The sequence below is a fragment of the Cornus florida genome, unplaced genomic scaffold, assembly GCF_030987335.1.
Source record: "Cornus florida cultivar Cherokee Brave unplaced genomic scaffold, ASM3098733v1 CherokeeBrave_3.0.0_Hap2_Chr02, whole genome shotgun sequence".
NCBI lineage: Eukaryota > Viridiplantae > Streptophyta > Magnoliopsida > Cornales > Cornaceae > Cornus > Cornus florida.
The window spans coordinates 12,405,000-12,428,029 of NW_026775572.1; the positions used below are offsets into that span (position 1 = coordinate 12,405,000).

Sequence of the window (23,030 nt, forward strand, 5' to 3'; positions counted from 1 at the left end):
TTGGGAGATGTTGAACATGTTGAATGTTTAATTTTATGGTGTAGAATTTTAAATGCCATGACATTGAATGTATGGAACATATATACATGCACATACCATTGGGTTTGCATGAAATGGGAGAAATTGTTCTTGAAATAAATATAGGGAATTTCAGGGAAGTGTTTTTGATGAAATGGTTTTATGCGAAACCCGGTCGCTGCGGGGTTACCAACGGACCGGAGGTTAATATAACCTAGAGGGGACTAGGGAGTCGCCCTAGCGTGGTTGAGCTAGCTGGGCCCCATAATGACGCCGCGGGGTTACCAAGGGTCAGGGACACTAGCCAATCCTCCTCTCGTGTCGCGGCGGGGCTACTAAAGGGCGGGCTGTATTAACAGTTTGGAAACGATGTTTTGGATTATGAAAATGAGGAGCGACACTAGCATACATTGCATCTCATACCATTGCATTGGATATACTTGAGATTGAATCGTTATGCTGTATTATTTCCCGACATTGTATGATCCCCATTTCCCATTGGCCTATGCTTTGTTTGGATTCACAAAGTGTCACCTGCTGAGCTTTATGCTCACCCTACTATTTATATTATTTTTTTTCAGGTCTTGGAAATGAACTGGTGGACGACAATCCACCTCAAGCTTGAAAGTTGTTTGCTATTTTATATTTTGACCGTTCTATGTATATTCGTAGTTGTGGAAATGTAACTAAGTTAGTATTCATGACTTTGTAACTTAAGAACGAACTTATCTTTTGTTTGATGTAAATGAAATTAATGGAATTATGGTATATGTTTCCATGCAATTGTATCATGTAACGTTGTAAGACAGGGATTTTAAATCTTAACCATGTATTTTGGGACTGTAATTATGTTAATTTAGATTAATTGGTGTGTGGATGTTCCACCATGAGAGGAACTATGTTGAGGTATAATGAACGGATGAATGGGATGCTGGATGATTTTATGTGTTTTATGTATTGGGACAGGTTATTGAAAGCCCATTTTTAGGGGAGGTTCTGCCGAATTTTTTTTAAATTTTGGCACAAGTTAGGGTCGTTACACACACACACACACACACACACACACACACACACACACATATATATTGGCATTTTTGTTATTTACGATAATAAATATTTTGTATTAAATTGTATTAAAAAAAACTAAAGATAAACAACACGTTTTTTGAGTCTAAAAAATAATTTGGAGTGTAATTGAAAGCTAAAACCAAAATATTATCCAAGATAGATTTAACATAACTCGAAAGGATGTCACCTATATGTTAATAAAAATGATATGAAATTTGAAAATCGGACACATTTGACTAATATTATGGGAGTCACGTTGATGTCTATCATGATATCATATGTATATATATACATATTAATAATAGCATAGTTCTTATTGTCCCATTTTTAGATTCCAAACTATTATCTATTATCAAAAGAAATAGAGAGTTTTTATTTTTGGTTGGTTTGTAGAATTCGAAAAAAAAAAAAAAATCAGCTGTCATAAAAAGATTTTTTTTGTGTCTTTGTTTTCTTTTAAACCATATAATCATAATAATAATAACGAGTAATAATATAATAATAATATTGAGAGGGGATAGGTCGTTAATATTTTTAGGTAGGTCGTTAATTCCATTTAGTTGCCAGAGTAGTGTTGAGAGAGGGGGGGAGTGTTTAGAGTGTATATACACCACACCTACGTACATACATAAATATAGAGAGAAAGATGAAGGATGCTCTGAGCTTTCTCGCTTGTACTTATGCGTCTTCAATCCCATTTCTGAATTCCGTCTTTGTTTCCCATTCCAAAACTGTCCCTAATTTTGGTCGAATTAAGGCAGAGATAGAAATTAGGGTTTGTCTGAACCGTGCATGCCGGAGACAAGGCTCCATGGAAACCCTCCAAACTCTCTCGGGCATTGCCCCGCCGGATGTCTCAGTCAGATCCTGCGGTTGTTTGGGTCGGTGCGGTGGTGGCCCGAACCTCGTTGTTCTGCCTGGCGCCGTATACGTCGGTCACTGCGGGACCTCGGCTCGTGCCGCTCATACTATGATGGATATATGCGGCGGCGATTCCGATTCTTGGAGGAAAAGTCTTGAAGCACTTGCATTGAGGAAAAGAGCTGAAGATGAGATGGACAAGGGTAATTTCCCTCAGGCTGATCTTTTACTCTCAGAGGTACTTATTATGATATTTGTCACTTGTGGTTCTTACAGATTCAATCATTATTAATTTATTGTAGTGGTTTTTCATATAAATGCAGACATTCTTGGTTACTACTTTGTTGGATTACTTGAATACACGTTGTCTCTCATTCACTTATAAACTTTTTAGGGCTCCTTTTAGTTTTAGAGCATACATCATGTTTCTTGAAGGCAAAAAAACAGGAAATTGAAAAGAAAACAATGGTGAATATGATGCACATTTCCTGATTGTTAGGTAAGAAGTATTGAAATGGAGGATAACTGAAATTAAATGAAGAGGGAGAGATGCTTTTGATAAACTGCAAAGAGTAAATCATGAAACCTATCTAATTGGTGTTTATAGAATGTTTGAATGAAACTAGTAGGATTGCTGATGAAATGAAAAGAAATCTGGTACAGACTACAAAAGGTGGATTGGTAGTTCATATGTTATGCACAAAGTGACGGTGTAGGGTGAGACTTTTTTGCTTCTATGATTTCTTGAAGGTATATGAAAATGCTATAGACATGGAGGAAAAAGCTTTATGATATCTGCAAACATCTAAAGGGGATGGCTGGTATATCCTAATCGAACCAAATACTGTGCCATCAAACTTTATAAATGACTCTATAGTTTATTTCCGTGTAATTTACTTTTTCTTTTTTTTATTCCTTTAATCGGAGGTATTACCAATTAATTAAAGGATTAGTTTTCTTTACAGTTATGATGCCCCCATAAGTAATAAACCTCTTTAATTTTTTAAGTGGAATTTGAAAAATGGATTGTGGGTTTAACCGATTTAAAAGTTCTAAATTGTGTTTTCATCAAATAAGAACATAGTATTTTCTTTACAGCTTGGATGTTAAATACAAGTATTAATTGTTTTAGTTGGTAGCTTCTATTTGTTCCTGAGATGTAATTGAATCCCAATGGATGAGGGGGTCATGAAAGGGCACTGATGATGCCATTTTTCTTATTGGTGCAGGCTATAGATCTTAATCCATTTGGAGGTATCCATATTTTATATAAAGAAAGGTTCGTAGAGCTTAGATCTTCTCATCCATGAGAGATCAATGGCACTTGATGTACTTTTGGATATGTCACATTTTGAGCATGTTTACCTCCAAAAAAAATTTCCTTCATGATGCATGTCTGCGTACTGCATGTATGTATTCTACTGCAAATCTTAATCTTTTTTTTTTTTTTTTTTTTTTTCATCATTGAAGAGAGTTGAAGCCCTGAATCCGAAATTCTTTTAATAATCTATGAATATCTGAAGGTTAATGTACTGGTGTTCCTTAGTCCAGATGTCAAGAATTCTTTTTAGTGACTTGATTCTTAGGATCTCGCATCAATGGTATCTTTGGTGCTGTAAAATAAGGTGTCTCTTTCTTCGTGGTCTAAGGGGCTCTCTCATGAAAAAAGAGTTATTCTAACTGTTGTTCATTCAGGTCTGCTGCAAAATTGGCAATGGGCAACATGGATGAGGCTCTTGAAGATGCTAAAGAAGCTTTGGCTCTAGCTCCTAAATATCCTGAGGTAAGCTGGATTGTAAAAATATATAGTTTCGATCAAGTGTTGGCCTGATGGTTGTTGTCTGAATCCTATTTCTTTGTGCTTATGGGTGTGTTTTGGATGGGCTACTACTATTAATATATGTGTATTTTTTTTTGGGACTGGGCTAAAATTACCAATAGTAAAAAATAAAAATAAGTTTTTTTTGGGGAGGTGGGCTTGAGCCCACCAAAGCATACACATAGATCCGCCCTTGTCTGTGGTTATAGTGTATAGTTGTAACGTTAAACCACAGCCTTCTATAATTGTAAATAGTTTCTTTCTTGGGAATATGATAAAAGTTCAACCACATGTCATACCAACTCCTAATCATGTGGTTCTTGTATGTCTCGGCAATATATTTATATGAATTTCCACATATCAATTTTACAGGCTTATATTTGCCAAGGTGATGCATTTATGGCTATGGACCAATTTGATGAAGTGGAGAAGTCCTATTCGATGGCTATAGACTTGGATCCTTCAATACGTCGGACCAAATCATTCAAGGTTCCATTTTTATTCCAACATTTTGCAATGAAATTATGAGTGCATATTCCTTATTGTGCTCAATAGGTTATAATCTATTTGATTGCATGCACTCCAATTTCCTTTCTAGGATATAATTTTTTTGGTTTCCACTCCTTAAATTAGAAGCAGGCATGACACAAAGTAATATTTAATGATCCGAATTCTGACATGTGTATATACCATGTTGAATTGTTAAGGCTACCTTTATTTATTCAATTGATTAGGGGTGAAATACTTGACACAACACACTAACACGACTTGAACACAACACGGGATAAAGTGGGTTTGGGTTTGGCTTAATTGTGTTCGAGTTGTAATCATGTTGATTTGAATTAGACACTAATTACATGTGCCATGTTTGTATTCCCACCAACCTATTTATAACCCGATTAGACTTGCTTAAATAAACTTGTCTTGTTTGTGTTAGGAATGACTCGTTTAACTAAACTTGTTGGGTTCATGACATCATGTTAAAAATTACCCTAATAGTGTGGAATTTTAATTAAATGTGTAATCTCGTGTTGGGTCATCTCGTATAAGAACTTCATCAATTTATTAAACAGGTTACGCAATCCGTATTGTGTTACCTGTTTAGGGTAAATTACACTCACACCTCTTGTGGTTGTCCTAATTACACAATGTGGTCCTTAATTACACCGTCCTCCCCTCACGTTTGCCGCATGTGCTCAACGCCCCCCCTCTTGTTAATTAGTAATTAGAACCGTCAGGAATTTTTGACTCTATGACGGATGTGCCTGTCCCCTTAATGAAATGACATAAAGATGTTATTAGTTTTTTGCGATTCAAAAAATGACAATGATACCCAAATTCTCTTGACAGATTTTCCCTTCCCTTCCCTTCCCCCATGACTTTACGTTCTAGCATACTCCGTTGTCATATAACACCATTCTTGCACATGCATATCCATTATATATATATATATATATATATATATATATATATATATATACATACATACATACATATATATATATATATATTCACACGTCTTGCATACATATAATTACTATCACAAAGCTTAAATTAGAAATGTCCCAAAACAAAAGGATTTAAATTGTGATTATAAAAAAAACAATTTTATCTAACCTTTAAGGTTATTTAATTGCATTAAATTTATGGCTATTTATATTAAAACTTTTTCCATCAGGGCCACCTCATCTGTTTTCTTCACCATCTGAATAGAGATGAGATACTTTAATTTTGCTGCCAATTAAGGTGGTCATAATGAAATCAAAAGATGTAGCTTGCTAGCATGATCATTTGCCCGTCTATGAGCGAGAGAGAAGATACGGGGCATTTTGGGGTTATGAGGTTATCTAAACTGAAACTTGGCAAATCTAATTATTTGGGTCTGTTGTTTGCTTCATTTTTCGTCAATATGTTCTCCGCCAACTGGAAAACAGAAAATTGTTAGAAAATTCATTTGGTTGCCAATTTTTCTATTTCTATGAAAACTGTTTCCTGGGCCCTTGAAAATTGTTTTCATAGAACTGAACCAAATAAGCCCTTTTGGTTTAGCTTGGTTTTGCCTTGCATAATATTTTTGTTGGTTTTAGGTGCAAATTTAGAACTGAGCACATGTTGGTTTGGTTTTTCACTGATGATTGTGTAAGGCAGTCCAACCTAATAATCCATGTGTGTGTGTGTGTATTGGTAAGTATAATTAGGAAGCACTAAAAACAGGGATACACCCTTGTACACACTATGATCTGGATATGACAATATGGCTATACTGTCATACACTTCAACTGATTTTCTGCTACACAAACTATCCTGTCATTAATAAACAAAGGTGGACACCACCAAAGGATCCCCCAGTCACCCAACCTAGAACCGCTTGACCAGTCCTTGATAAATGCCTCCATCAACAAATAAAGAGGAAGAGAGAAAGAGGTATCCCTGGTTGAAGCCGTCTCGAGTTACTGTAGGGTTTTCAATTTTTTTTTTCCCCCCTTTTTTTGTTCTCTTTTTTCACATCTGATATTAAGAATTTTTGAGATTTTGATGATGGACTTGGATATTCTATTATATACGAGATATGTATTAACTGCTTAATATTTCCTGATCAAACTTATTCAGGCTCGAATTGCAAGGTTTCAAGAGAAGCTTGCCGCTGCGGGTTTAATTTCTTGAAGTTATATGAATCAGTCATTATAATGAACACAACAGTTGCTTCTACTGTTTTCAGGTTTGAGTTCTCTGTCCTAAATAAGAATGAGCTTTGTTGCTGATCTGGTTCTTGTCTTTTGGTTTCTAGAGATTGGTTTTTGAGTTTGCTTTTATTTTTGTTCAACTTTTTTTGTTCTTTGTATGGGGTGTTAAAGGTGTTTGTTTCCTGTGGTTGGTTGATTCTTTCTTTTCATTATTTCACTTGAAACCTTTCTCTCTTTCTCCCTCCCCCTCCCTCTCCCTCTCCCTATTAGAATTCTCTTTATTTTTCATTCTTATTTTTTATTTTGGTAAAATAAAGAGCAGAAACAAAATGACAACGGAATTGTTTAATTGTGTGGGATGATTACATGTATTTGACTATCATCTGTATGTTTTGTTTGGATGCAATAACATATTTAATTTTCTTGAGTTGCTAGAAATTATGTGGCAAATGACCCATCTTCCATGTTAAATTGGAAATTTCTATAGGAGGTCATTACCAATGCATGTCCCTGCCTATGTAGATACTGGACAGAAAGATAGAACACAGTAAAGCCGACATAACTTTTGACATTATTTTGCACATGGTGCTACTCTCAAAGTCTCACATTTGTCAGCCAGAGTTTTTGCATATATATTTTGAATCTATAAAACATTTCCTATCATTAAAGCTAGTCTAGGGATTAAGACAACCCCCACCTTAAGGAACCACCATGATGCTTAGCTTCTGCGTGTGAAACAGTATCTCTGATTCAACGTTTGCACGAAATTAGGCTGCCTCTGCTAAAATCAGTAAGTGGCACTACTGAATATCCTCATCTTTGGATCTTTAATACAATCTCTGTATGCAGCCGAGTTCACTTGCATTGCATTACATTTATTACAATGTGTTCTTAAAATTTCAATGTTCGCTAATGAAAACTGTTAGTTGCAGAATGCCAATTGGATATTGCTAGGCTTGTGCACACACTATTGATGGCTATTTGATTAGCGAAAGATTCTTCCTGAACTCATCAAGGGTATCATCAAATGAGTGTTCCGGTTGATCAAACTGGTGATGAGCGTCCATCTTTATCCCAACTATGCAGTTGTGGCTCCTCTCACATCAGGCTTATTGTGGGAAGCAATGAGAGAACAAGGTAAGAATATCATATCAAGTAGCATCAATCTCTCAGAAGCGGTTTTTCTTCATATTCGGTTGCTGATGATGTAATAAAAAATGTTTAAATTAATGCCCTCAACAGCATCATTGTTGAGGGTAGAAGGTTCACAGTGTAGTACCGATACTGTGATTTGGTAGTCATGCAAATAATACTAGATATATGTTATTGGTGTTTCAGTTCAACACATTAAATCTGAAATAGCAATGGCAAGCATTGTGTAGTTTAGCCATCCCCATAGCTTTGTTATATACATAATGCTGGCTCTCTGTTCAGCAAGCTTTCATTTGTATTCGTTTGCCTAAATGATTAGATATGATTGGATCTTTCTTTTATGGACAAAGCTTATGTAAATTTAATCTTATACACATCATATGTATCTTGGTTTTGTAAGCACCATATGCATTTCTTTCTACTTTGAGCATTTTGCATTAAGCGTATAGTATAGTGCAGAAACACGCCTACAGCATAGGGGTCACAATGATGGTTTTTGGGGGTAGGGATGGCGTTGCTATGTAAAAGAGTGATTCCATTTTTTCAATGAAAGCTATTGGTCTACCAAAAGCTTATAGCTTAGCTCAACTAAGAATCGGTAGGAAGTATTTGGGCCATCCATGAAACCGAAATTACTCTGCTTTGTTTACTACAAAACACGATGGAATAAGTACATTGTTGGGAAGGAAGGAATCATCACAAAGAAATTGGGATTATAATAAAATGATGTATTTTCTTGGCAGACTCATTTCAAATAATAAGAAGAGCAAAATACATGGTGCAAATGGTGTACAACTTTTCATTTTTTTCACATTGGAATACGCATGGTATGGTCTCTTTCAAACTGCAAACCAAACTAAGCTTCATAAAAGGAATGCATTCAAATCCAGGTGGAGTGACTAAATTGTAGTTCCAAGTTTATAATAATAAAGCCGTTTCAAATGATTTCAGCCTTATGTGACAAAAAAAATTGTCACAAAATCTCTGTTTTGCTCAAGTTTTCAGGAGTGCAAGTGCACAACTCATAACACCCACAATTTCAATGTTTTCCACGGCAGCCAAAAAATAAATAATAAAAAGAAAATAAATAAAATTACAGAAACTCAAAAATGTTATATATAATCATTTAGAAGAAGAGCGTGCTCGCAAAGAATTCAAATCAGACATTCAAAGACAATTGCAACTGAAAATAATAAACTCAAATAAATAAGTACGTACAGGGTATGACAGAATCGCCATCAATTTTTTCCAAATACATTATTACAAGACCCACAAAGGTTATATATAATCAGAGACGTGAAAAAGCTAACCTTTTTTTTTTTTTTTGGATTAGTCAGAAAAAAAAAAAAGCTAACAAAAATACAAGATAAGAGTGAGTTTCCCCTCGGAGAAGCAGTAGCACAGCAGGGAGCAGACCTTGGAGTTTCAACCCAACCCTTGTAGTATGTAGTCAGCCAAAAAAGGAGTTCAGGGAGCATGCCCCTAAAACAGACGAAAACAGTTAATAATCATAGTAAAAGGAAAAACTACCCCTGCTGTGCACCATATCTGCAATTAACCTCTTCCCCTTCTATAAGTCTCTCTACTGCATCCAAAGGAAGGCCAATCATCTGTAATGTCTTCTCCCACACTTTGTAAGAAGTTTCTATATTATGTGCCTCTTCGGATGGATTTGTGGGACGGCAATCTTGAGAAATGAAGGCGCAGACAGGCCACTCATCTGCTTTTAACAATTCACAGTACTCGGGAACCTGGGGATCGGTGGCTGCAAAAAGTGCACTTCTAGAACCTGACAGTGCAATATTACCAGGTTAATTGGCACATATTTGCGGAAAATTAATGAAAATAACCCTCGGAATAGAAAATTTATCCAAATAAATCCCATCAGCTAAATTCCATAAAACGCAAGAAAAAGAAAAGAAGAATCTTCATATAGCACAAATTTGAAAACGTCATTTTATTTTGCAGTCAACCAGTCTTCTCTAGGTATTGTGCTGCTGACATTCACAGGAGTGACAGCATACATGCCCCCTCCATCCTCTCCATCAATACTCTTTTCCATCTTTAGAGTTTCTTGATTACAGCTGTGTTGACAAATTATCAGTAGAAAGCATTTGCAGAGATCAAAGAATCCACGGGATGGCATCAGTTAAATTTGATTACACTTGCTCTAAAAGTTATTTCAAGCTCAGACATGATATGAAGTTTGCAGCAGGAGGTGTGAGTAACAGGATGCTGCTGGGAGGGGGTGGTAAAAAGTGGTGCTGGTAGGTAACCAGAAGGGTGCGTAAGAGGGGTAATTCTTTTTGCAGTATAGATTGAAATACAATAAAAGTCAAATTGACTAATAACATTTTTTATAATTACGATTCCTCAAATGATGCATATCAACGTATTTTCTTATCGCCATATAATTAAGAATGATATGCATTTCACAACAAATAAAAAAAATATATAAAACATACAAAAAGACCTACCTTCTTGAGGACTGAAGATAAAATAGGGTATTAGGTGATAAGCTGCTTGAACAATCTTCGGAAGATCCCTTGCCTGCAGATAACAAAGTTAAAAACACGAGAGTATGATGTGTGTGTATGTCTATTAAAACAAAATGTGTAGGAAATCTTTTGAATTGATAATTGTCAGAAAAAAAATTTAACATGATAGTTTCAAGCACCAGATATTGAAAGACAGCTTTAAAAGATGAAACCTTTTAAAGTCCGCATTTTGGAATCCATGCTAAGATGCAAGTCCAATGTACGCCATATCAGTAGTATATAAAGATTTACTAGGAAAAGCAATAGTTTTCTCACAATGATGTGTCAAAAATTTATATTTGAATTCGATCAAATAGTCACCATAAAATAGACTTCATATTTTGAAACAGCCACATATCGCACTCAGTGTTACCAAAGGCCTAAAGCGCACTTAGGCACTGGAGGTCCTTCGAGCCTAAGCGCAAGGCGAAAGGCGCACAATTGAAAAATTAAATTACAATTAAAGTTTATTCATATTCCATATTAAAGGCACAAATGTTGTCAAAGGCGCACCTAGGCACACAACAGGCACAAGTTTTTCACATGTAGGAGCCTAAAGCCTAGGTGCGCCTTTAACAACATAGATCGTGCTAAACCAGAAGGTCCATGACGTTCCTATTTATATTTGTCATGTCTTAAATTAGAGACATTACATTAGCAGAAGGTCCATGGTGTTCCTATTTATATTTGTAATGTCTTAAATTAGAGACATTACGTTAGCGTCATCAAGGCAAATGGGGTCCACTAAGTAGTAGAACCTAATTCCTAATCTAATATTCTTTTGTTGTTATTTCTTTTTAATATTCTGAAATCAGCCCTATTTATAATGTCTTGAGGGCAAGTTAATGACCATTGGTTAATGTCTCGAAGGGCATTACCTACTGGTCTTGGTCAGATCACTTTTTTAATTACTGCATTAGTGATGATTGTTCAAACAGTAAATGGTTGTGCTTGAGCATTTAATGGCATTAGTAGTGGTTGGGGTAAGGTTTTACTTTTTTTAAAGAGTGATTGTCCCTCCACTGTGTGATTGGTACCATCACTTTTGTAAAATATTACAATCAATGCCACTGTGAAAGTGAGAATAAAATATATTACACTCACTTTCATATTGGCACGGATTGTAATATTTTATAAAAGTGAGGGTAACGATGGTCCTGTTGTTTATACCCCCATTCTTGTAAGATATTACAACATTTTTGTAATATATTACAATTAGTTGTAATGTTTTACAAAAATGAGGGTACAAGGCCAAGTACTTTAGTACTTGGACGAATTGTGGCTCTCAGCTTCCAACCCAAATCCCACCTAAATATCCCCCAATGGGTACTCGAGACTCAATTGATACAAGGCTTATCTGTAGAGGAAAAGTCCTTAAGATTTAGGTAGTTCGAGATTTATCTGTGCGGAAAAAGCTCTTCAAACTCAAGGCCTGCCAAAATGGCAAATGCTGCAGGAAAGTCAAAACAGTCAAAAAGCCACGTCATTGAAGAGCTCTTCTAACAAATAAACCTTGAAGCACAAAACCTCGAAGAATTTTCCCCTCTCAAAAACTTCATGTTCACTAAAACCTTTATGGAGCTCTTCCGAGTTGTTCCAAATAGATAAACCTAAGCAAAGAGGAGTTCTTTCCACAGATAGACCTAGAATTCGGAAAGCTCTTCCCCACAAATAAGCCTCGAACTACTCAAACCTTGATGTTGCATAACCAACATATAAGCCTCGAGTTTAAGCAGCTTTTCCCCACATATAAACCTCAAACTACAACTTCTTCTCCACATATAAGCCTCGATCACTTGTCTAAGACACAGTAATATCCTGCCTTCCCTGAAATCTTTGAGGTTAGTCTGGTTCTCCCCCTCCTTCCATTTCATCTCTTTGGATCCCATTATTGTTGTAAGTAGTGTCTTCACATTTATTATCTCTTATTTTATTTAAAAATCCATATTGTTAAAGAAGCAATACATTAAATTTATTGATATTTTAGCCTAAGAACCAGATGGTACTTGTTCCCCAAATATCTGACTTCATGACAAACCTTTGGCAGTTGAACCAATTCATCTAAACCAACAGTTTTGAAAAACCTTCTTCCTCCTGAACAGTCTGTAAACATCTCAAAAAGCTGCTAATCAGCACAAATGTTTTAAGCTTTCTCTTGACTCAACCAGCCATCACCATCATATCAGCAATATATGCCCTCATGGTTTCCAAACATGATCTACATCACTGTCATCCACCCGATTCTGATAATTATCTTTATCAAGGGCCATGTTTTCCAACAATCCATGGAACATTTCGGGCCTGTTTGATTCAGGTTTTCAATAACTCAAAAAACAGAAAACTGTTTTTTCAGAGAAAACAGAACTTTCTTTGACTGAGTTTTTAGAAACTGTCAGCCAAACAGATTTTCATACAGTTTTCTAAAAACCAAAAACTGAATCAAACCGGCCCTTAGGTTTTGCTAACTCAACGACTAAAGTAAAACCCAACTGGAACTCTCTTTTCACTTGAGAAGCTTGTCATCTATAATTAGTAAATATTACCTTTATTCTCGAGATTGTTTAAATCTTAAAAAAATTTTACTTCTAGTCCGGAAACTCGTCCATCTCAACACCCGTATTTGAATTATGTTCATTCTCAAGCCATATGGCTACTTCATTGCCTAAGCTGTTCTATAAGGTTCTCCATTCAATTTGTTTGGGGTTCATACATAAACCAAGATGGGTTAAATTAATGCTTATTTATACAACTCAACTCAACAAAGCTTTTTTTTCAAGTACTTGGGGTACGCTACGAGAATCCTATGTTTCCATTCTCCTTTGTCTAAGGCCATAGCCTCAATCAAACATGAATGCTTATTAATGTTTTTTTTCTTCCTATTAAATAACTCACACCCACATTATCCCTACAGGGACTTCAACCCTCAACCTCCCACTTGAGAAATAAATGACATACCCACTGGGCTATGACCCTTCGGCGGTAATGCTTATTTATGAGATATTATGTGCTTAATGTTTAGCACTTAATTGAAATGTAAATTTTATTAAACGGTCATAAGAACAATCTTACTTTATAAAATTAGAATATTTGGCGATTAAGAACCAACGATTCCATAAAAGGAGTGCGGTTGAAATGTCAATGTTGGATGCATTGTAATACAAGAATGGATGAAATTAGAAATAGTTACAATTGTGAGACGATTGATGTAGCACAAATTGAAGACAATAATAACTGTATTAGTGAGGAAAGGAAGTGTGATTGACATTGAAGGGGAGAGAGAGGAAGAGGAACAACATTACTAACATGAATTAAAGATAATAAAGATTCAATTGTGTTTGATTTAACAACGTTATAGGCTAGCAAAAAGAAAAGTAGGATTCATACACATGACCTCAAATAGTTAGAAAAAGATCATGTGGAGTTGAGGCATAGAGAACTGATCTTTCCTAACAATACCAGATTTACCACATATTCTATAGCTCCTAGAACTATTTTGAGGTATAAATAAAATTTGATGATCGTGTTCATAAAATGTTAAAAGGTTCAAGGAGGAGGAACACCAAGAGTAGTCCAGCTAATGATGTGAGAAAGCTTATATTGGAAAATGATTTTTGGCAGAAGATTATTGGTAATTGAAATTTTCATGAGCCACTGGTGACGATACTATGGTTGGTTGATTAAATTTAAAAGTTAATATTGACGATACTACGGTTTCATATTTGAAGTATTAATTACTAAAAGTAGGAAATTTAAAAAGATTGTCACTATTATCAGAACACTGGAAGATTGTTGATAGATGGCACACGGTTTCTCAGTGCATCAAGACTAGCATGTCGCTGGCATGTATTTAGTGTTTGCTGTTTTACTTATTTGTGTTGATTAGGTATTTACATTTTACACTTTTTGTCATATGTTACTATTTACTAACAAATGTTCAACATGCTTATTTCATTTGGTTATTTTTAAATCCTATTCAATATCATTATGGTGGCATCCCTCCAGGAAACTGCATGCAAAGTGATGGAAAGGAATAGGAAGGGTGATGAGCCTGATTCCTTGGTGTGGGTGCCTTCCTCTCAGGGAATGTTTGATGTTTGCTCTTTTTATAGGATCTCGTCAGATTTTTCGGGGCCTCCCTTCATGTGGAAGGCTGTATGGCGCACTAAGGCCCAACTTAGGGTGGACATTTTTTGCTTGGACGGCTGTCCAGGGGAGGGTCCTTATGCTGGACAATTTAAGGACTTGCATGTGCAAAAGGGACGAAGAGTCAGTTGATCACCTGTTGTTGCACTGTCCAGTGGCCTGGGATTGTTTAGGGTTGCTTTTGGAGTTGTTTGGGGTCCAATGGGTTATGCCTCTGTTCTCTAGAGGAATGATTGAGGCTTGGGGAGGATGTATAAAGGGATCCCAAGCTCATACCAATTGGAGGGTGGCACCCTTGTGCCTATGGTGGTGCTTGTGGAAGGAATGGAATAGATCTTTTGATGACGAGGAAACTCCTATCAGGGCGCTGAAATTTTCTGTTATTTGTTCTCTTTTTTGTTACGTCATAGGGAGAAATTGTAAAGCAGTGGGAGAGATGGTAGATATTATGGACATATTGAGAGTTTAGGGGCCCCATTTAGCCCTTGTGTAGCTTTTGCGGGATGCTTTCCCTGTTTGAACGCCTTCTAATACAATATTACTTATTAGAAGAAAAAAAAAAAAAAACAGAAGAAGAAAGGGTGTAGCAAGTCAGTATAGTTACAACTACTTATAAAAAAAATACAAAATAGAGTATAGTTACAACTATAATTCTTACTATTTAGTACTCCCTGTCCCAGTTTAGAAGTCACTTTTGGGGAGTAGGAATTTTTAAGGGGGCATGTGGGACATGCCTTGTCTCCCTAGAAAGTTACTAATTTGCCCTTCTAAGTTTTGAATATTCAAGTTTGAAATTTTAAACTCCAAGGACATGTATGGAAAGATGTAAAAAATATTGTTTGAAAAAGGAAAGTGACAATTATTTTGGGACAGGCCAAAAAGGAAAGTATGACATTTTTTTTCGGACAGAGGGAGTACTTGTTATATCCAACTGCAAATTGCCGATGTTTCAAGATAAAGACAAAAGGATCAAAACTCCAATAAAATATGAAATGAAATAAAATAATAAAAATAGTGAAGCAACCAAATCTAGGTAGTTGGCTAATTGCTCTTGTAATAAACTACTTTCAAATTCAGCAAGCAAATATGAGACTACTATATACACATTGGCTTTTAGCCAATTTCATTTTATGCAAATGATTGGTTGATTCTTTATGGTACTTGTACTCCATAACTTCAACAAACTTGAACTGTAGGTGCATGGCGGAACACTTTTAACCTTATATATTTCAGGCACATTCAATTACCATAACTCCACATCTTCATGTCAATAAGATCTACCATCTGTAAGTCACTTGTCCACGTCCTACATTAATCTACATCAAATTAGCCTAATATTGGTAATACTATTACCAATATATAATTTAGCAACTACAAACTAAATTAATCCAAAAATGAGTAGCATGGAAGCTGCAGTACCCAGCCAAAAAAATTCAATATCCAAACTTCCATAGGCAAGATCTCAACGAGACTGTTGGACTAATTGAACTTGACATTGTGACCAATACTCTCAGTTGCAATAGTAAGATCTAATCAGTTGTTTTGTGTTGGGAATACATATATACAAGAATATATATCCATGCATCCACTACAACTAAAAGAAATTTGAAATAGTTGAAGGGACTTACAACATTAGTCTGGACAATTCCGGGAGATAAACATACTACATTTATGCCAGCTTCAGCAGGCAACCGCTTATGGAGGACGCTACTAAACATGACCTGCAAACAACTTTCTGAGTTGCTTTAGAACTTTCACTAGAAACTATTTTGAATGCCTCGATTTTTCACATTAGAAAGAAAGAGTGCAAGAAAATAATTCACAATTCTGAGTTACAACTTCCAAGTCAATAATCAACTTTCTGACTACAAAAATAAAGGGAACGCATACCAATAATCCCAATAAAGAAATAAAAAAAGACGGTTATTGAGCATCAAAATCGTCTAAGAAAAAAACATTGACCATCCACAGTTCAAGATCTAAATGAAACAAACACCAATTGACACACGTCCACAGGAAAATCACCAAAGAAACAATCTCCAGCTTTATCCAAAACACCAATAAACCATTAGTTAGATGGTAAGGGGGAGACAATGTCAGACGCCTTGGGCCTTTAGTAACACCAGTGGGGTGAGACTAAAAGAAAAGGTTTAAGGTTTGTTTTCCTATCATTTCGGGTATAAATTAAAACAAGGAAAGAAAAAAAAGAAACGGTTTCATTCAAGGCAGTATCGGCATAACAATGTACCATCAAACAATCCGTATCTGTTTCCAAGTTGGCGAAATAAATTTAAAAAATACATCAATAAGCACTAATTCAAAGTAATAAATACTAAATACTAATACAAGGATCAAACATGCTACATACCAAGCAAACTAAGAAAGGGCATATTGAGAACATACTAACTCGTGTGATATACAAGAACCGGTCACCTTAAGAACCTTCATCAAGGTTAAAGATTTATAAATAAAAATTAAAAAAAGATGAATTCTCCAATCCATCAAAATTTATCATTAAAGGAAACTCAAGCATAATGTTCATTTTAACCATCCCAAACCAATTAAAACTGTTACACTACCAAATACCAATAGCCCCAAAAGCTGATAACTGGTATTGTATCAAAACCTTGACTACGAAAGGTCCTAGTTTCACATCTTTATCTACTTCTACATCTGTTTGCTTCACCACCACATGTGAGACAGAGTAATTGCTGAGGGAAGGTGTGCAAGGTTGGTATGCATTGTTGTTGCAATTTTTTAACAGCTTAAACTTTTTAGGCAATTGGCTGTATAATATGGTATTCTAACAAGATGAAAGCTCACCACGCCCCAGGGTGAGCCCTAACGTAAATGTTAAATCATTTTCAGCAAACAAACCATCAAATGATCTTTTTATATTTGTACCAGGAAAATAAGGGCAGTAAAAATCCAATTAAGAGGACAAAAAAGAAAACAGAAAAGGAAGCCTTTCCAGATATTGCAACCATCAGAAAATCAATTTCACCTGTGCTAATTTGCTGCCTGAGTACCCCACTAAGCTTGTATATTTTCTTTTCCCGGAAACAACGTTCATATCTTCTGTGTCAACAAATCCAACATAATGCATCTAAGAGAAGAAAAAATTAACAGATTCTCAGGCTTACAAGCGTGATAAGAAGAGAATAATTAGTACAAAACAAATTACAAAGTTACAAAAATGAATACTATTTATAACTGGTTATTCAACCTGCCTTAATTTCAAATTTTCAACAAAAGATTGCAAGAGAGTCACATATACAAGTGCCAAATTATTAAAAAAAAATAATTAAAAAAAAAAAAATCACATATATATTTTTATTTATAATTTTTTTGATAATAAGCATAAAAAGATCCAAAAAATGATATTTGTAGGGAAAGAAATGGGTTTGAAAAAAATAGTGCATTGTTGATAATAAAAAAGGCTTGTAGGGAGTCAAACTTCGATGATTGGTCGTAACAAGTTCAAAGTTTTTTTTTTTTTTTCCCTAAATCAAGTTCGAAGCTTGGTTGTGAAAGAGAGCAATATTCTTACCATTTTCATGATCTTTTTCAATTTCAAACAAATAATAAGCATAAAAAGATCCAGTAAGTAAAATGGCTTGATACTTTAGATTTTAACCCATTTTTTATAATTAAAATCCTCTTTCAAGTAGACATAAGTCTGCAGCATGTCCACAATGTGTCAATGTGTCCATATTGTTTACGGACCGTGTCCAAAAGGAAAAATATTCAGAAACATTTTTGGTGTGCCCGATGCATGTCTGTATCCAATATGTGTCTGAGACTTTGACCTCACATCTGTGCTTCCTAGATCTAATCTTATTAAAAGAAGGATAAAATAATAATGGACCCATATAAGCTCTTGTCTATTTCCTTGAAGATCCCAAATTAGCTTGTCATAGGTTGCTGCCTATAGACAATTCATCCAAATTTTATTTAAAATTGCAGATAATAAGGGGGTTTGGCTGAGCATTCAGTTTATACAGAGAATGGATGTGTTTGGTTGCCATTTTAAAGAGGAATTTACAGGAGTTAGAGTTAAATTCATAGGAAATTATGATGGAGAATTATATACATGACATTTTTCGGCTCAATTTTTATTTTGGTATTCCTCCATAATCTTTAAAAGGGAAAATAAATCATGCTCATCGTCAGATGATAAATTCTTGCAAATATATAAAAACCTAAAGTGCTTCTTTGAAATAAAAACATAGTAACAATAACTACTTTACTCAAACCATATGTCACATTAAACATTCATTGCCAGCACTACTTATTCAGTTTCAACATCCCTCAAGTTTAGAAAATATAAATAAATAACTTTTAATGCTGAAGCTTCAGCATTTAAACCATGTCAATGTGTTCCAGAACCTGGAAAAAGAACAGAAAGAAGAGTGCATGGCTAATTGAGAAAGGAAGAAAAACGCACCAAATAAAATTAAATCAGTTTCACAACTTAAAAAATAGGTGGTATTTTTAAAAAAATCTAAAGGAGTTGGAGAACTTTAATATTTCAAGTATCAACCACTAGATGATAAAAATTTAACAAAGGAAAAAACTATATGGCACCTATCCATACGTAAAGTACATATATATATTCATATTTTTTTTAAAAAGTACATTATTCATACAGATAGATAACCATGTGTGTGTATGAACACATATATATAAAGACACCTGACACAGCTACAATGACCATTGAACTTACAACTGAATTCACATTAATAATTCGGCTTGGGGAGCCTCTGATAAGAGATGGCAAAAGCAATACTGAAAGCAATGCTGGAGCTAAATGATTCACTTGCATGTGCTCTTCGTAACCGTCCTTTGAAAATTTCTGTGGTTCTAAGCACAAAATAAATAAAAGGTATCAGTCTAACCAGGACGGAAAATATTAAGAAGTCTTCTCAACTTCTTTGCATTAAAAATTGACTGAAACTAATCGACTGAGCAGCAGATGGGATAACCTTGAAAGGCTACACAACAGGTGGGGAAAAACAAAAACCTTTTACCACACACACACACAAAACGAAACAAAAAAACAAAAAACAACAAAAGCATAAACATAAACAAAAAACAAAATGAAACAATTTGTTGGCCATAACAAGAAGATTGAAAAATATCCAAGTATGCAACAGAAAATAAGAGGGACATTCAACATCAAGATGGCAATGAAATAAAAGCAAATTTATTACCAGTGGGGTTGCCCAGATGATAAAAACCTGATAAAGGCTTATCCACGTAGAATCCAATCAAAATAAACTCCTATCCATTTCACAACAAAAATGGAATTTGCAAAATTAGGTAAATTAAAGGACTCCATTTAATATAAGAATTGTCCATGACCCAAAAATACAGAGGCTGTGATACTTTAATAAAAACCATGCCGTAAGTAAAAATAGTTTACTGCTACAATAAAAGAGTTTGGCATCAACAAATAAATTCACAAGAAAATACAAATAGGACTTGCAGACCGTTGAGAGCAGAAACACCAAGAAGGATGCTCAGTTTTCAGGAATTAAACAAAAATATACCAACCCCCAATGGAAAATATCCCCGCATTATTGATGAGAACATGCAAAGGTCCCGAACGTGCATTCCACGCTTCAGCAAATCGCACAACAGAATCCAGAGAGAGAAGATCGAGTTCCATTACCTTAAAGGTTGTGATTTAAGAAAGTTAGAAGTCCTGCAACTAAAAAACAACTAAATCGAATAGTAATAACTTAACAATACTCCAGAGAGAAGAGGGATGCCTCAAGAGTCAGTAAACACATAACCTTATTGTATATATTGTGCAAGAGCATATATATAATATTTTAGGATGTTTGACAAAACGGACCAGTAAAAATCATATACAAAGGTCTTCATAATGAATATTACAACCATACTATTAAATGGAGTTACCAACAGGCTAGTGGCCTAGCGGTACCAAGCCCCTACTTTTCAAAGAGAGGTTAGGGGTTCGAGCCTCGGTGGAGGCACGTGTGTGTGAGTACCAACTAGGAAAAAAAATAAATACTATTAAATGGAGTTTTGGCCAAGAAGCCATTTTGCAAAGGGGGCATTTTTATTGTCCTTTAATGTTTGTTCATAGTTTATCAAACAAAATAGATGATCATTTTTTTTCATACTGCTGCATTCAATGTGATTTTCATATACCTCAATATTAAGAGGAAGCCCCATTCCTGACACTTCCTCCTGCCACTTCCGGATCAACTCATGTGCTGCCTTTGGGTTCCTGACCGCCATTACAACGTGCGCCCCTGATTCTGCCAATTGCCTGTTTGATAAAAGGAAACAACATAATTATAAGATTGTGCCTTTTATTTTTAAAAACTGAAAGATGAGGAAAATCACGCCCATGGAATCTCAAGACACTTCGCAAGAGCAGAAATAAATAAAAACAAGTAGATGCAGTAACAAGGCCATATTCTTCAATATGACATGCGGTCACAAAAGTTTAATGTTCATCAAACAATGATCATCAATAGCATATGTTTCATCATGGCAGTAAAATATGTCAGATATATAAAAATAATAGGTGATGTTATATTGGAGGGCATCTCCTCAGATTTTAGGGATTGATAATTAGCATATCGGTATAGATTTTTGTTTATGTTGTGATATATTCCTTCATATAATTTATAAATGTTCCTCCAAATCTTTCTTTTCCTGAATGAAGCACATCAGTAGCCTGTTGAATATCTTAAGAGAATAACTTAATCAACATGGAAGATCTTGTTGAAACTGTCTACTGAGTATCTTAAGAGAATAACTTAATCAACAATAAAAATCTTGTTGAAATTAATTGAATTATTTGTCGTCTTGTTTTTACTCAAACCATTCTCCAGCATGCTTTATAAACAGAAGGCAACTTAATTTCACAAAAGCATGCCACTACCCAGTGATAGTCCCGACAGCAAAAGTTCCGGGAGGGATGAAATGGACACCAAATCTTTGGTATTAGTTGCATAAAGTGGCTGCCTCGAGCATGACTAACTTTATCTTGACCTTTAACGAATCATTTTTTGAATATATAATAAAAATTACACAAGAAACTTATGAAAGCCCTATCCTAGCCACTTTTGATTGTAGGGTTCACCATTATACTCTACCCAATGCCCTAGTGCCCCAGCTTTGATCAAATTCCGTTCCATCATTGTAATTCTCACACAACCTCAAACTAAATTGTTCCCCCCATCTTTGTAAGTTCAATGAAATTACACTCACTTATTTGTGCATTGTTTGTCTTCATTACACATGTTCAAACCATCTCAACCAACATCCTCCGATCTTGCAACAATTATTAGCCCTCAAAGTCTAAAACTTCTTAAGAAACATTCAAAAGCTACCGATCATCCATCTCAACATCCTCAGTTGGCTGTTAAAAACCTGTGCCCTAAATCATACCAAAATTTTGTCTCTGATTAACATTCACTTGTCCATCACATTCCAGTCTACATAATACATATTATTTCCTAATTCATAACACCTTGTCTGCAACATCATTCTAATACCTCCTATTTACTTTCACTCCTTAACGTTCATACATACTATTTTGATGTGTCTTTTTTCCTAGCGATCCAAACAATAAAGAATTTATGCAAAGTTTTAACCTATAACTGAACGGTAAATCAAGTGTTTCATATGAAATAACAAGAGATAGAACAAGACCAACAGTAAAGTGTAAAGCCACAGAAACAGTATTTCTTTACTGAACGATGGAAGAAATGGGGAAGAAGAAGAAGAAAGGACCTGGCGATTTCGCGGCCAATACCACTGGTAGATCCGGTAATGATGCAAGTAACATCGCTGAGAGGAGGAAGAGGCATTGGATCCTGCAAATGGCTCGCCATTATCCTCTGAAACAGCATCTCGTATATCACATAGAACCATCCCCTCAACCATTCTATCCATCCCAAACTCTCTTTCTTTACCACCCTCTCCGAGGACGACGGCGGCGACGGAGAAGCCATATCCTCTCTCTCTCTCTCGATTTAAAACCCTTGGCACTGTCTCTCTCCCCTCTCTCTCTCTCTTGATCTAAAACACTAGGCACTGTTCCTGTCTCTCTTTCACTCTCCTGATCTAAAACCCTTGGCACTGTCTCTCTCCTCTCTCTCTGAGTCACTCTCCTGATCTAACACCCAGGCGCTCTTCTCTCTCTCTCTTCCCCTGAACCAACCACTACCTGGGCGATGCCGTTTTGTCTGTTTCTCACTCTAAAAGTGGAGGATCAAAGATCTGTCCCTTCTCAGTTTCCAATGTATTTTTGTATTTTTTTCCGCCAAATAGGGTTCTTATTAAGCTGTTATAAAATTGTAATTTAAAATTTTTCCAATAGAAATATAATTTTTTTGGCAAAGTATAAATATAATTCCGAGCAAACATTTGGTAAGTTTTTTATTTTTTTATAAATATTATTCATATATCCAAACGCATAAATTGTACCTTAAAACATTCGTGGTCTAATGATATCAAAAATAGTACCTACCCTCCTCATACGTGGATATGCATAAATTGTAATCATATTTTATTTTTAACTGATTAATTAATCTTAATTCACAACATTAAAATATCAATTTTAGCTAATCAAATGTTACAACTTCATTTAGAAATCAGCAATTATCTTCATAATCTAATAAATTACTGTAATTTTGTCATATTATATTATTAGTTTACCTTTGCATTCTTCATTCATATGATATAATTTATATCCTGGATTCC

The 23,030-nt window shown here is 35.2% G+C and overlaps 2 protein-coding genes across 3 annotated transcripts; one reads left to right on the forward strand and one right to left on the reverse strand.

The window, feature by feature from the left end:
- Nucleotides 1–1,648: 1,648 nt before the first annotated feature.
- On the forward strand, nucleotides 1,649–8,929 carry LOC132293659 (uncharacterized). 2 transcript variants are annotated; one of them, XM_059791211.1, is made up of 7 exons: nucleotides 1,649–2,185; nucleotides 3,177–3,226; nucleotides 3,643–3,730; nucleotides 4,139–4,255; nucleotides 6,377–6,485; nucleotides 7,191–7,240; nucleotides 7,383–8,929. In XM_059791211.1, the coding sequence occupies exons 1-5, from the start codon at nucleotides 1,733–1,735 to the stop codon at nucleotides 6,428–6,430; spliced, it is 762 nt and encodes a 253-aa protein (XP_059647194.1). In that variant the 5' UTR covers nucleotides 1,649–1,732; the 3' UTR covers nucleotides 6,431–6,485; nucleotides 7,191–7,240; nucleotides 7,383–8,929. The 2 variants fall into 2 exon arrangements, with proteins under 2 accessions (XP_059647194.1, XP_059647193.1); XM_059791210.1 differs by lacking the exon at nucleotides 7,191–7,240.
- LOC132293658 (dehydrogenase/reductase SDR family member FEY-like) lies at nucleotides 8,696–22,575 on the reverse strand. The gene is made up of 8 exons (XM_059791209.1): nucleotides 22,059–22,575; nucleotides 20,463–20,583; nucleotides 19,839–19,956; nucleotides 19,009–19,145; nucleotides 17,287–17,388; nucleotides 15,911–16,003; nucleotides 10,080–10,152; nucleotides 8,696–9,391 (listed from the first exon to the last, which is right to left on the reverse strand). Exons 1-8 carry the CDS (start codon nucleotides 22,277–22,279, stop codon nucleotides 9,129–9,131), a joined length of 1,128 nt encoding a protein of 375 aa, XP_059647192.1. The 5' UTR covers nucleotides 22,280–22,575; the 3' UTR covers nucleotides 8,696–9,128.
- Between the last annotated feature and the right edge of the window lie 455 nt (nucleotides 22,576–23,030).

Bases quoted from the DNA above. Each gene is read 5' to 3' on its own strand.
- LOC132293658 (XM_059791209.1), bottom strand. From the start codon at position 22,279: ATGGCTTCTCCGTCGCCGCCGTCGTCCTCGGAGAGGGTGGTAAAGAAA. The intron at 19,957-20,462 runs GTATATGAAAAT...ACAACCTTTAAG, and splicing joins GGCTTCCTCTTAATATTGAG to GTAATGGAACTCGATCTTCT. The intron at 10,153-15,910 runs GTAAGTCCCTTC...TGTTATCTGCAG, and splicing joins GAATTGTCCAGACTAATGTT to GCAAGGGATCTTCCGAAGAT.
- LOC132293659 (XM_059791211.1), top strand. From the start codon at position 1,733: ATGAAGGATGCTCTGAGCTTTCTCGCTTGTACTTATGCGTCTTCAATC. The intron at 2,186-3,176 runs GTACTTATTATG...TTATTGGTGCAG, and splicing joins CTGATCTTTTACTCTCAGAG to GCTATAGATCTTAATCCATT. The intron at 4,256-6,376 runs GTTCCATTTTTA...AAACTTATTCAG, and splicing joins GTCGGACCAAATCATTCAAG to GCTCGAATTGCAAGGTTTCA.